Source organism: Lynx rufus, unplaced genomic scaffold (assembly GCF_022079265.1).
Source record: "Lynx rufus isolate CCGP_SWC_20201006 ecotype Redwood Valley unplaced genomic scaffold, mLynRuf1.p SCAF_4, whole genome shotgun sequence".
Lineage (NCBI taxonomy): Eukaryota > Metazoa > Chordata > Mammalia > Carnivora > Felidae > Lynx > Lynx rufus.
This window is the reverse complement of record NW_025814856.1, coordinates 6,266,706-6,280,812: the sequence shown is the minus strand read 5'-3', so window position 1 is coordinate 6,280,812 and position 14,107 is coordinate 6,266,706. Positions and strand designations below refer to the sequence as shown.

The window sequence follows — 14,107 nt, the reverse complement described above, 5'->3', positions numbered from 1 at the left end:
ATGCCTCAAAAATTATTTTTAAAAAGTTGAAAGAGTTTTCTTGGAATTATTCAGGATGGTTTCAAAATTTTTACCTTTGTTTTCAAAACGATCTATGACACACCACATTATGCTCACCACTGTGTATTGCAACCATTTGGACCCCTCCTCGATTTGGACACAGTAGCCAATAAATTCACATTGGTGTCAACTTAATGGAATCAAAGTGAATTGGAGTTACATCAAATAAGCCTTTCCTCTCTAACAGATTATAATTTCAGAGTAATTTTGCAGTCCTATGTTCCCAATGATTAGTTTCCTTTTTTTTTTTCTCTCCAGAAGTTTGAACTCCTTTCAGGATATGGTGTTGTACATTATAGCTTTACCACCTGTCTTAGCTTGGATTCTCAGAGAAGCAGATGCTTAGCCAAGGGTTTATGTGCAAGCACTTTATTGGAAAGAACAAGGAACATGGAACATGGGTGAGAGGAGAAGTGATACATGGAAGAAAATACATTAGGGGCGCCTGGGTGGCTCAGTTGGTTGAGTGTCTGACTTCAGCTCAGGTCATGATCTCATGGTTTGTGGGTTCGAGCCCCGTGCTGGGCTCTGGGCTGACAGCTCAGAGCCTGGAGTCTGCTTCAGATTCTGTGTCTCCCTCTCTCTCGGCCCCTCCCCCGCTCATGCTCTGTCTCTCTCTGCCTCTCAAAAAATAAAGAAACGTAATAAAAAAAATGTTTTTTAAAAAGAAGAAAATTGGGGCGCCTGGGTGGCGCAGTCGGTTAAGCGTCCGACTTCAGCCAGGTCACGATCTCGCGGTCCGTGAGTTCGAGCCCCGCGTCGGGCTCTGGGCTGATGGCTCAGAGCCTGGAGCCTGTTTCCGATTCTGTGTCTCCCTCTCTCTCTGCCCCTCCCCCGTTCATGCTCTGTCTCTCTCTGTCCCAAAAATAAATAAATGTTGAAAAAAAAATTTAAAAAGAAGAAAATACATTAAAATTAAGTTTATGTTCAGTCTGCTACCACAGGGAAGGAGCAGAATTTCATCCTGTGGGGCAATTCCGGAAAGTGGTACAAAATACAAACCTCAGAATTATCCAGTCTAGTGTGTGAAAGACATGCCATACCCTATAGATCTCCATGAAGGGCTGTCTTTGTGTGGGCATAATTCTCTGTCACTTCCACCATCACCTAGTGGGGAAAGTTGGTTCTGGCTAGGGCTGTCATTTGGCAGTCATGCAGTGGACATGGTGAGGGGTCCCAGGGAAGAAATGGGAGAGAAATGTGGGAGAAATGTTGACAGCGTCTACTAGTCCATCTTTCACTGAACACTCAGTGAAAGTGAGTGTTTCTATCCACGTTATTCCCCCAAAGTGAGTTATATTCTGAACACATTCCACATGTGTGTAATTACCATTCTTGATGGCACCTCCAGAGAGTCCCAGAAACCACACTAGAAAATAACTTTTATTCTATTGTCTTCACTATTGTATGTTTTAGGATCTTAGAGGGTGTATCTTATTTATTTATTTATTTATTTATTTACTTACTTAGAGGGTATATCTTAAAATTGCACATATGGGAAATAAAAGTCAAATGAAAGAAGGAAAGGAAGAAAAGGAGGAAAGATGGAAAGATCACAAAGAATGAAGCAACATCTCAGAGTTTTCCAAGGCAGGATATTACTATGAACATGATCATAGAAATCTAGATTCTGATTTTGAAGTTGAAAATCACATCCCTATTCTTATACAAAGTAGGATGGAAACTCCATGTCAGTTAGCCAGGTTCTACCCAATTCCATCTTATTCTCCTCTTTTGAAAGTGGGGTGAATGAGAGGAAATGTCTCCACACACGTTTTCAAGATGACAGAAAGTCATACATGCGAAGGAAAAGGCACAGTTCTGAGAAGGTAAGCACTTTTTGAATGACCACATAGGATTTCATTCCATTTCTTGTGGGGAAAACAAGCACACAAACAAAAGGTGAAGAGCCTTTCACGAAGATGATGCCAAAGGCAAAGAAGGAAGCCCCTGCTGTTCCCAGAGCCGAAGCCAAAGCAAAGGTTTTGAAAGCCAAGAAAACAGTGATAAAAGGCATCCACAGTCATTAAAAAAAAAAAAAAAGATCCACATGTCACTTACTTTCTGACCGCCCAAGACACTGCATCTCCTAAGGCAGCCCAAATATCCCTGGAAGAAAGCCCCCAGGAGACACAAGCTGACACTATGCCATCATCAAGTTTCCCTGACTACCGAGTCAGCCATGAAGAAAATAGAAGACAACAACACACTCGTGTTCATTGTGGATGTCAAGGCCAACAAGCACCAGAACAAACAGGCTGTGAAGAAGCTCTATGACATTGATGTGGCCAGGGCCAACACTCTGATCAGGCCGAATGGAGAAAAGAAAGCATATGTTCAACTGGCTCCTGACTATGACACTTTGCAGTTGCCAACAAATTGGGATTTTCTACACTAAGTCCAGCTGGGACACCTGGGTGGCTCGGTTGAGCGTCTGACTTCAGCTCAGGTCATGAGCTCATGGTTCGTGGGTTAGAACCCCGCATTGGGCTCTGTACTGTCAGCTCAGTGCCTGGAGCCTGTGTCAGATTCTGTCTTCCTCTCTCTCTGCCCCTCCCCCGCTTGTGCCCTGTCTCTCAAAAATAAATAAACATTAAAAAAATTAAAAAAATAAACTAAGTCCAGCTGGCTAAATATAAGTTTTTTCACCACTAAAAAAAATTGAGGTGAAGAACATCAACATTTTAGAGCATTATTCTTGCAGCAAACACAGCAACGTTTGATATGACAAGTCCTTCAAGCCTGAAGTTAGAAATCTTAAGAATGGCTGCAAGAAAGCTGATCAAACATGGAAATTTATCGACAGCATATGGAGAAGCAAAGTCCAAAATGTTTTATGGAGGAATTGTTGAGGAGAAACTAATACAAAAACAAATAGAAGGGAAGTCATGGGTGCTTTGGGAATAGAATAAATCAAACATGTTCATTAGAGGAGAAAAAGAGACAGATTTAATCTCACATTTGCTTTTGGGACCTACAATGTCCACGTGGCTTCAAAGCTAGTGGCCCATCATGCCCATGAGGTTGCTCTGCTGAGGAATCTTTGCAGGGCCCCCTTCACATCCTTGTTCCTCAAGCTGTAGATGAAGGGGTTCAACATGGGGGTCACCACAGTGTACATCACTGAGGCAATCGAACTTCTCTGGGAAGAATGGGTCACAGCAGAAGTGAGGTAGACCCCCAGGCTTGTCCCATAGAACAGACAGACCACAGAGAGGTGAGACCCACAGGTGGAAAATGCTTTATACTTGCCCTCACTGGACGACATCCTCATTAAGGAGGAGACAATCTGAGAGTATGAGAAGAGGATCCCAGTGAGAGGAAACACACACAGCAGTGCAGTGGCAACATACAAGCAGATGTTATTGATGAGGGTATCAGAGCAGGCTGCCTTAAGAATCTGAGCCAGTTCACAGAAGAAATGTGGAATTTCAGTGCCTGTACAGAAGGTCAGCCACCTCACCAGTAGAATATGAATCAAGGAGACCCAGAAAAGGGTGAGCCAACAACTCAGAACCATGAGGACACAGAGTCGTGGGTTCATGATGACTGTGTAGTGTAGGGGGTGGCAGATGGCCACAAACCGGTCATAGGCCATCACAGTCAGGAGGAAATCGTCCATTCCAGCAAAAATCATAAAAAAATACACTTGAATGAGGCATTCTATATAGGAAATCCCTTTGCTGCATTCCTGGATGTTCACCAGCATCTTTGGGACAGTGGTGGAGATGAAACAAATGTCAACAAAGGACAGGTTGGAGAGGAAGAAGTACATGGGGGTGTGGAGGTGAGAGTCAGAGCTGACAGCCAGGATGATGAGCAGGTTTCCAAGCACAGTGACCAGATACATGGATAGGAACATGCCAAAGAGGAGAGGCTGCAGTTCTGGATCATCTGAGAGACCCCGGAGGAGGAATACTGATACTTCTGTCTGGTTTTCTGCTTCCATGTATCTGGTGTGTTTGCTGGAGAAGGAGGCAAAAGCAGCCTTCAGTGAAGAGTCAACTGACACCTCCTAGTCATCACCTTTTTGCATGGATATCCTTTTTGCATCCATTCTACACGGATATCCTTCACTCTCAATCAGTCCTTCCAAATCTAATGATTCACTCATTGAAGTCATAGCCCAAATCCATTTAAATGTATGCAATCATTCAGACTATCTTTAACTTATCAGAAATCTTTCTCATTGTATCTCCTACTCACTGGTTCTAATTCTTTTTTTTTTTTTTTTAATTTTTTTTTCCCAACGTTTATTTATTTTTGGGACAGAGAGAGACAGAGCATGAACGGGGGAGGGGCAGAGAGAGAGGGAGACACAGAATCGGAAGCAGGCTCCAGGCTCTGAGCCATCAGCCCAGAGCCCGACGCGGGGCTCGAACTCACGGACCGCGAGATCGTGACCTGGCTGAAGTCGGACGCTTAACCGACTGCGTCACCCAGGCGCCCCTCACTGGTTCTAATTCTATTCAAATCTATGGATATAAACCAATTTCTTCCTTGATATGATCTTCCAAAATCATTGAAGACAAATAAGGTCTTCTCTTTGATAACCTCCATAACTGCCCTTATTCTAAAAACCCTAAAATAGTGATTAAGATAGGTTTTCAACTCAAACACCCTTGACTTTGTGATCTGATGTGTCCTGTTATTGTCACAGTTAACTCTGTCTTTTTTTTCCCCTAAAAATGTGGTTACTGCTATTACTTTCTTTATGATGATTCAAAATGCTTTTGTGCACCAAAAGTCAAAATGATGTCAAAAATGATAACTATTTTTTATTAATCTATTCCTTTTATGACAATTGTTTATTGATATATAACTGTCATAAAAATCATTATAGACCTATGATTTAAAAAAAGGAATCTTGAGTCAGACCTTCTAGAATAAAACTTTGGTGCACCAGTCTACTTTCTGTGTGACCTTGACAGAGTTAATTAAAATCATGAGACTATAGATACCTCAGTTTACAATGAGAGTAGTAAATTTCCCTGCTTTACAAGCCTGGTCAGTGAATTAAACAAGATAATGCATGTTATGTTTCTATTGTGGTTTTTGTGACATACACTGGACACTTGACAAATATGAGCTTCTGTTCTTAGTATCACAAGAACTTTGTCATTTATGGTTATCATTTATCAATATTCTACTCAGACTGGGCAGCCATCAAAGATGGAATTCTAATCATTAAAAAAATTTTTTTTAAGTTTATTTACTTATTTTAAGAGAGAGAGAGCACACGCCTGGGAAAGGGAGAGGGAGAATCCCAAGCAGGTTTTGCATGGTCAGTGCAGTCTGTTGGGGACTGGCACTCATGAGCCATGAGATCATGACCTGAACTGAAATCAAGAGTCAGATAGCTTAACTGACTGAGCCACCAAGGTCCCCCAGAATTCTGATCATGATAAGCACAACAGGTCTGGTAGCTCTGCTGACCACCATGTAGCACTTCTAGTTAATGAAGACTCTATACCTCCCTCTTTCAGATGTCACCTGTCAGGTGGATTCCACCACAAGGGAGGCAAAGCATATGGACTACATAAATAAGGGGGGGGGGGGAATCACAAAACCATTAAAGTGAAATACAAAGCATGTGTGAGTGTGTGTGCTCCTGTGTACATGCTCACAAGTGAGATGTGTTGTATTAAGATCAGAGGAGTTAATTGCCAAAAATGATTGACTTATTGATTGATTGAAAAATATTCAAAGCAAAAAAAAAAAAGAAAAGAAAAATATTCAAAGCTTCTATAAATTGAAGCATCCTAAAAATTGAGAATATATGTTTATTTCCTCTGTGATAGAAAAAATTTCAATATTATTAGTGTCTATAGAATGTTAATTAATTAAAAGGAAAACAGGGATGTTTGGGTGGCTCAGTCAGTTGAGAATCTGACTTTGCCTCAGGTCAGGATTTCCAGGTTCATGAGCACATCGGCTGTCTGTGCTGACAGCTCAGAGCCTAGAGCCTTCTTCAGATTCTGTGTCTCCCTCTCTCTCTGTCCTTCCCCCGCTCGTGCTCTGTCTCTCTCTCTTTCAAGAAATTAAATCAACATTAAAAATTTTTTAATTAAAAAATTTTAGTTAAAAGGAAAACAAAATTTGGGGGGACCAATTTACCCCAGGAGATGGGTAGGAAAGACTTCTCTGAAATATGAATATCTGAGCTGCAAGAGGAAAGATGGGTAAATGTTAAAAGGGAAATTAGGTAAGGCCACAAATTTGAGGTGGAAAGAATAGAATTTTCACTTTCTCCGTGGTTGGGTGAGGTTGGTAATGGAAAGGATTTGAGAAGTCAGTAAGATGGAGGGCAGACAGTGAGGGTCAGGAGGGACAGAGTGTGTGAGGAGCACATGTGGAGGAAGCATCCTGTATGATTCCTTATTGTGGCCATCATGTTAATAATTATATATATATATATATATATATATATATATATATATATATATATTTAAGCGGGTCAGAAATTAAGATGTTTCTGCTCACTTGTCTTTGCAGGGACTTACAATGTGTCTGCATATAGCAGGTGTTCAATACATGCAAATGTTAGATGTGTAATAAAGATTGAGACCAAAAGCATCAACAATAATGCAGAAAAATAATAATATAATGAATAGTGCAAATTCATCATATACCTGAACGTAGATACACAATATAATAGCAGAATAAATACAGTGCATTCATGTCTATTTAAAAGGGTAATACACCATGAACAAGTCATACCTATTCTAGGAATGGAAAGATGGTTTAACGCTAGGATGTTTGAAAAAACAATTTATCACAAATACAGGGAATTAAGAGGAATTATAACCATAATCTCCATAGAAAATAAATTTGAGGAAATGTAGCAGCTATTTTCATGGTTGGCAGCCAGGACACAGCCTCTCACCAAAGGAGGAATCTAAGAACAATTTCTTAACCCAATAGAGGACAGCTGTTTAAAACTGTAGCCAACAGGGTCCCTCCATTCAAACACTAAAACATTTGTGTTAAATTCATGAAAAGGCTAAGGCAGTCCACATTCTCATGAACATTTAAAAAGATTGATGAAAAAAGGAAATTAGCCTGAGAACCAAATGTCAGAAACAATGATGTTACTTGTAGATACACTGTGGACACTAAAGGTAAACACAACAATACTATTAAGTGCTCTAAGTAAGTCGAATCTGCCAGCAAAAACAGAGAATATTATAAAAAAATCCAATCACATGGGAAACAAAATAGGCAATATCTTGGGCTTAATAGATCTTCAGTGAGTAGTTAAGAAATAAAAGATGGGGCAGGAAATCAAACAGGAGCCTACTATTTATGGGAAAGAATAGAGAAGAGGAGGAAACTCACTAGAAAATAACTTACTGGAAGAGGCTCTAGATTCTGAGAGAGGTAAGGAGACTTAGCAAGAGCTGGAAAAGACTGGTTTAAGTAGCAAGTAAAGCACCTTCAAACTACAATGACTTCAGCTTTGTTGACTAATTAAATGTGGGGCTGCTCCAGTCTCATTATTCTAGAGGTAAAGCCAGCATCCACTTTCTCGTCCCTTTTCTTCATACTCCTCCAGCCCTTACTGGACAGCAATGATCCTACCCTCTGTGATGGTTATCACTGAAGCTTTCTCTTCTCTGCAGTGTATCCAGAAGTAGCTCATTTGGGTTTTCCCCTAGGCTGGTATCAGAGAATTATAGGACAGGGACAGCAGGGATATGTTATTATCATCTCAAAGATGGAGTTCTTAGAGCTGTTCATTAAATAAATTGTTCTACTGACTTTCCTCTCTCCAAACAATTCAGTTCCCTTGGGATACAAAAATAAAAGAATGGAAAAAAATCAGACAATGTCGTGTTTATGTAGGCAACAATGGGCAAAGCTGAAGGCATTTTCTCCAAGGAGAAATTCTCTTGTGTTTGGTTTGACTGAAATGACAATGTATCCCCTAAGGAACGTTTCATTCCTGCAAGAACCAAAACTAGGAATGAACATTCTGTGATGTTCATCCCTTGAAGACTCTTTAGAGATTTCAAAGATCACTTGTGGCTGGCAGTGTCATGGGGACAAACAGGTTCTTTCTGAAGAAAAGCAGAGTGATTAACGCTTTTGACTGTTGAAAGGACTAAGGAAATGAAGAGTGAAAATATCCCTTGACATTTGCTAGTGACATGGAAGCCTTTGTTGATGTTAGATAGGGCTCCATTTTTTACCTCTGAAGTGAGGGATAGGGGCACAAACCATCCATGTAGAGAAGCTTGAGGAGTATTGAGGAAATAGAGGTGCCAGTATAAATCACCTATTAAGTTTGTCAGGGAAGGTGAGATAGAGGTAAAATATTGCATAAAGAAATTAGGGACTATGGTTAGTTGACAAAATTTTTGCTTAATGGAAAATATGCAACAGTTTTAACTTGAAAGAGACTGGTCATATTCAGTGCAGGTATTTGAATCCACAACACGTCCTGGCTACACAATTCACAGGATGCATATACACTCTAAGTCAATGACAATCATGATGTGCTCTATATCTCCAATACGTGGGATACATGGGTTCAGAAATCAGGCTTGTTAGTAGAAGCAGCCCTGTGTAATGTCACTCCCAGTGAGCCACTTGAGCAGTATTTGCTTCAGGTCTCCTCAACTCTGCCATCAGCAAGTTTAAAGGTCTTGACACCTAAAAGGGTAGCACTTCCAGAGACATGGCAGGAGTCCCATTGGACCTGAAGCTATCTGACTACCTGGCACCTGAGGTTCCTCATGCCAGGAGAAGGAGTCACTATTTGGCAGGGTTGATTGAACCTGGTCACCAATGTCCTTGTGTGAGCATGGCAATGGGCATGCACTGGTACCCTACTGTGCTCAGTCAGTGGATGGGAGCAGCCCAACAGTATCCTCAGAGCAAAGACAGTGGTGGCTACAGATGCTGTCAGGCAGTTATGTTCCCACAGCAAGAGACCTTTGTGGTGGGAACTTGGGGAATTGCAGCAGCTTCCTTCAGCTGAGAGCAATTCTCTAAGAGGGTTGAAGGCTGAGGGCTGCTGTCAGATGGCTGCACTCCCCGAACCTGGAGAGGAACCCTTCATTCTGAAGGGAGTAGTGGGTGACCCAACACAGGCTTACCGTCCACCTTATCACCATTTGGATAGTGACCTGCAACAACGTGTAGTGTCCATGAGAATTTATTTGTGAGGCATGAGGGTCAGTAGTTGGGAAGAATTGTCCTTAGGAAGTGGGAGCTCACACTGGGGCTGAGCTAAGCATAATATTATATCTTGGACCTACTCCTCTGTAACCCAATTCTCTCCCCAGCTACTGCCACTAAGACAGAACACAAGATCAACCCATGCCACTGCCAAGTGGAAATTATCTGCGAGGGACGTGAAACTGAATCTTTCCAACAACAAACTCAATGTTTTTTCCCTCCCTTCCTCTCTTCCTTCCTCCCTTCCTCCGTTCCTCTCCTCTCCCTTCCTTCCTCCCTTCTTTGCTTCCTTCCTCACTCCTTCTTCCCCTCCCTCCCTCCCTCCCTTCTTCCCTCCCTTCTTCTTCCTCTCCCTTTCTCCCTCCCTTCCTCCCTCCCTCTATCCCTCCTTCCTTCCTTAATAGCCATGAGATAGGTGTTTTACATGGTCTACCTTTTCAAAACTTTTTAAAAATAAACTTTCAAAACTTTTGAAGTTTTGAACCCTGAACATACTCATTAGACAAATAATTATTTTATTTTACTTTTTTTTTTTAAGTTTATTTACTCCTTTGGAAAGAAACAGAGACAATGTGATTGGGGGAGGCTCAGAGAGAGAGAGGGAGAGAGAGAGAATCCCAAGCAGGCTCTGCACTACCAGTGCAGAGTCCAATGTGGTGCTCAAACCAAGAAAACCATGAGATCATGACCTGAGCCAAACCAAGAGTTGCATGCTTAACCAACTGAGCCACCCAGGTGCCCCAAACAATTATTTTAGAGCAGGATGATAAGGCTCAAATTATTCATATCAAAAAATTATTATAGAGAAAATCTGGAGTAGATTTTGACAACAGGAAAGTTGACAAATTGAAGTATATAGAGAGAATATTGGTCATGTGGGAAATTGTATCTAAAACTCGATGGATTAGGGGCACCTGGGTGGCTCAGATTGTTGAGCATCCAACTTTTGCTCAGGTCGTGATCTCATGGTTCATAAGTTCAAGCCTTGCATCAGGCTTCAAGCTGACAGCTCAGAGCCTGGAGCTTGCTTCAGATTCTCTGTCTCCCTCCCTCTTTCTACCCCTCCTCTGCTTGTGTTCTCTCTCTCTCTCAAAAATAAATAAACATTAAAAAATAGATGGATTATACAAATTCTTGGGCTGCTATAATAAAATATCATAAACTGCGTGGCTTTAAACAACAGCAAAAATATTTCTCACAATTCTGGAGGTTAGAAGTCTCTGAGAGAAGGGAGCCAACACAATCAGGTTCTGGCGAGACCCCTTTTCTGGGTTGCACATAGCTGACTTCTCATTGTATCCACATAAGGCAGAGAGAAGAAGCAAATCCTCTTGCAACTCTGATAGGGATATTAGTTGCACTCGTGAAGATTTTATCTCTATGACCTCTTCTAATCCTAATGACCTTCCAAGGCTCCACCTCCTAATACCATCACACTGGGGGGTAGGGTTTCAACATAGGAATTTTGGGGGGACAGACATTCAATCCATAGCAAGTATTAAAGAAGAAATGAGCTTCCAATAAGGATGTGAAGGGCTACTACAAAGATTAATGGCATGATTTCATTCTTTTTTATGACTGAGTAATATTCCATTGCGTGTGTATGTGTGTATATATATGTATATATATGTATATATATATATGTATATACATCTTTATCCATTCAACTATTGATGGACACTTGGGTTACTTCTGTCTTGGCTATTGTAAATAAATCTGCAATACACATGGTGGCACATATCTCTTTGAATTAGTGTTTTTGTATTCTTTGGGTAAATACACAGTTGCAGAATTAGTGAGTCATATGGTAATTCTATTACTACACCATAAAAAAGAATAAAATCTTGCCATTTACAACAACATGGATGGATCTAGACATGAAATAAATAAAATAGGTCAATCAGAAAAGACAAATACCATGTGATTTCACTCCTATGTGGAATTTGAGAAACAAAACAAAGAAAAAAAGAGACAAACAAAAAGCCAGACTCCTAACTATAGAGAACAAACTGGTGGTTGCCAGAGGGAAGGTGGTGGGGGGATGGGGGAAATAGGTGAAGGGGATTAGGAGTACACTTGTCATGATGAACACTGAGTAATGTAAAGAATTGTCGAATCATTCTATTGTACACCCGAGATTAACATAGCACTGTATAGTAATTATACAGAAAAGGTTAAAAAAATTAAAAAAAAATTTTTTTTTTTAAATTTTTTTTTCAACGTTTATTTATTTTTGGGACAGAGAGAGACAGAGCATGAACGGGGGAGGGGCAGAGAGAGAGGGAGACACAGAATCGGAAACAGGCTCCAGGCTCTGAGCCATCAGCCCAGAGCCCGACGCGGGGCTCGAACTCACGGACCGCGAGATCGCGACCTGAGCTGAAGTCAGACGCTTAACCACTGAGCCACCCAGGCGCCCCTGCCAGGATCCTGGGACTGAGCCCTGCATTGGGCTCCACGCTGAGCATAGAGTCTGCTTAAGGTTCTCTCTCTTGTGCACTCTCTCTCTCTCTCTCACTCTGCCCCCTTCCCCACTTGCACTCTCTAAAATAAAAAAAAAAAAATTAAAGGTGTTCAAATTTGGTTTAATTCATTTGACCAATATTTGAATGCCTACCATTTGGTACAGTTTTGCCATGTGTAGTCAGACAAAAATTGGCTAACTACAGATCATACAAATGATGACTGTGTTGTGAAGGAGGTGGCAGATGGCCACAAACTGGTACTAGGCCATTATGGCCTGGAGGAAAAAGTCCAAATACCCAAACACTATACAAGAAATACATCTGAGTGATGCAACCTGCATGGGTGATGGCTTTGTTCTCTGTATGGATGTTCACCAGCATTACTGGAACCATGGTGGAATTGAAACAAGTATCGAAAAAGACAAGTGGAAGAGAATGAACTACATGGGCATGTGGAGGTCCTAATCAGAGCTGATGGCCAGAATGATAAGTAGGTTCCCAAGCATGGTGACCAGGTATATGGACAAGAACAGCCCAAAGAGTAGAGTCCCAAGGAGAGAATTCTGAGACACCTGTTTGGTTTCCTGCATCCATATAGCTGATAATTCTGCCAGGAAACAGGCAAACCAATGCTAATTAAAACAAACAAATAGGGGGGCTCCTGGGTGGCTCCATTGGTTAAGCGTCCGACTTTGGCTCAGGTCATGATCTCATGGTTCGTGGGTTCGAGCCCCACGTTGGAATCTGTGCTGACAGCTCAGAGCCTGGAGCCTGCTTCATATTCTGTGTCTCTCTCTCTGCTCCACCCACCCTTGTGCTGTCTCTGTCTCTCAAAAATGAATTAAAAAGTCAACAAAAATGAAAAAAAAAAAGGAAGGGTGTCTGGCTGACTCAGTTGGTAGAGCATGCAACTCTTGGTCTCTGGTCATCATTCAAGCCCCATGTTGGGCATGGAGCCTACTTAACAACAACAACAGCTGCTTTTCTGAATAGGAGCCCTCAGATATAAAAATATTTTTATGATATGAATACCCAAAGAAAAACAAAATTATACATTTTCACTAGCAATCTGATATTCATCCATCAAAAAAAGGATTACAGATGCCATTTTCTTGTACAGTTATCATTACGGGGGGTAATCTATTCCTCCTTATGATCTTTATCACCAAGTAGCCATGCCTTCAGATCTATCTCAATGGACCATCACCCTCTGGGATGTCCAATTCAGAATCAGTCCATTTGAAATATAGAACATCAGTGGTTTGAACATCCTTCCTTCTTTTGGGCTGAAATTTGCCTCTTGGATAATTCTGCTTTCCCCCACATTTCTTTCATATTGTAGCCGATCTGTGGGTGTTGGTGGGCCACTTTGCTCTGTGGCCCTGTGATCCAATGGCTAATTGGATCAGAGAGCGGTGTCTGTTCCAACCTGGCTAAATAGTTTCTCTCCTGGAAATTTGGAAATGAACGTCAGATTCTGGTTAATAATCTGAGGGGGTAGAGTTGATGAGATACAGAAACCATTAAATTTATAAATACAATAAGCATGTTTGCTCTCATAATCATCATTATTTCATCCACTCCAGAGTCTGAAGTACCCTTCAAAGCCACAAATCTAAAATCTCTAGGGATTTTTAACTAGGCTCTCTTGGCCATTACTGTCCTTGTTCCTGGAGTTACTGCTAGCAAAAACTCTCTATGCACATGTTAGACACTCCTCTTTCCAAAAGCATTTACTAAGTCCAAATGGATCACCCAGACTATAGTGGGAAAGAAGAACATGGTTGTACTGATGGATGGTACACTCCAAAAATAGGGTTTATTATGGAATCCAAGCCAACCTGGGGTCAGCAGGACAACAATATTATTCTTATTGTCCTGGTCAGTGAGTGGAAAGCAAAGGGGCAGACAAACAATATTTACCCTCTCAGGGACATCCAAGGTTGAAATCTTAAAACTCCTAATTAAATAAATGTTCCTTTTCTTTTTTTTCTTCTCTTTTTCTTTTTCCTTCCTTCCTTCCTTCCTTCCTCCCTCCCTCCCTCCCTCCCCCTCTCTTTCTTTCTTTCTTTCTTTCTTTCTTTCTTTCTTTCTTTCTCTCTTTCAAGGTTTTATTTTTAAACTATCTCTAGATCCAATGTGGGGCAGGAACACATAACTCCAAGACCAAGAGTCTCACACTCCAGCAACTGAGCCAGCCAGGCTCCCCTTATTACTTTATTTCTAAACAGTTTAGCTAGTTGGGAGAGAGAATGATAATATAATGGAAAATGTGCTTGACAATTCTATTCCAATGTGGAGAATTTGAAGGTGATCATGTTTTTCTTCACAGTGGAAACTCTTCTCTTCTTAGGTAAGATCTCATAGTTCAGGATTCCTTCTAAAAAAATATCCCATCG

At 41.1% G+C, this 14,107-nt stretch overlaps 1 protein-coding gene across 1 annotated transcript; it reads right to left on the bottom strand.

The window, feature by feature from the left end:
* Positions 1-3,070: 3,070 nt before the first annotated feature.
* LOC124523290 (olfactory receptor 7D4-like) lies at positions 3,071-4,009 on the bottom strand. The gene has a single exon (XM_047095151.1). It carries the CDS (start codon positions 4,007-4,009, stop codon positions 3,071-3,073), a length of 939 nt encoding a protein of 312 aa, XP_046951107.1.
* Positions 4,010-14,107: the final 10,098 nt, after the last annotated feature.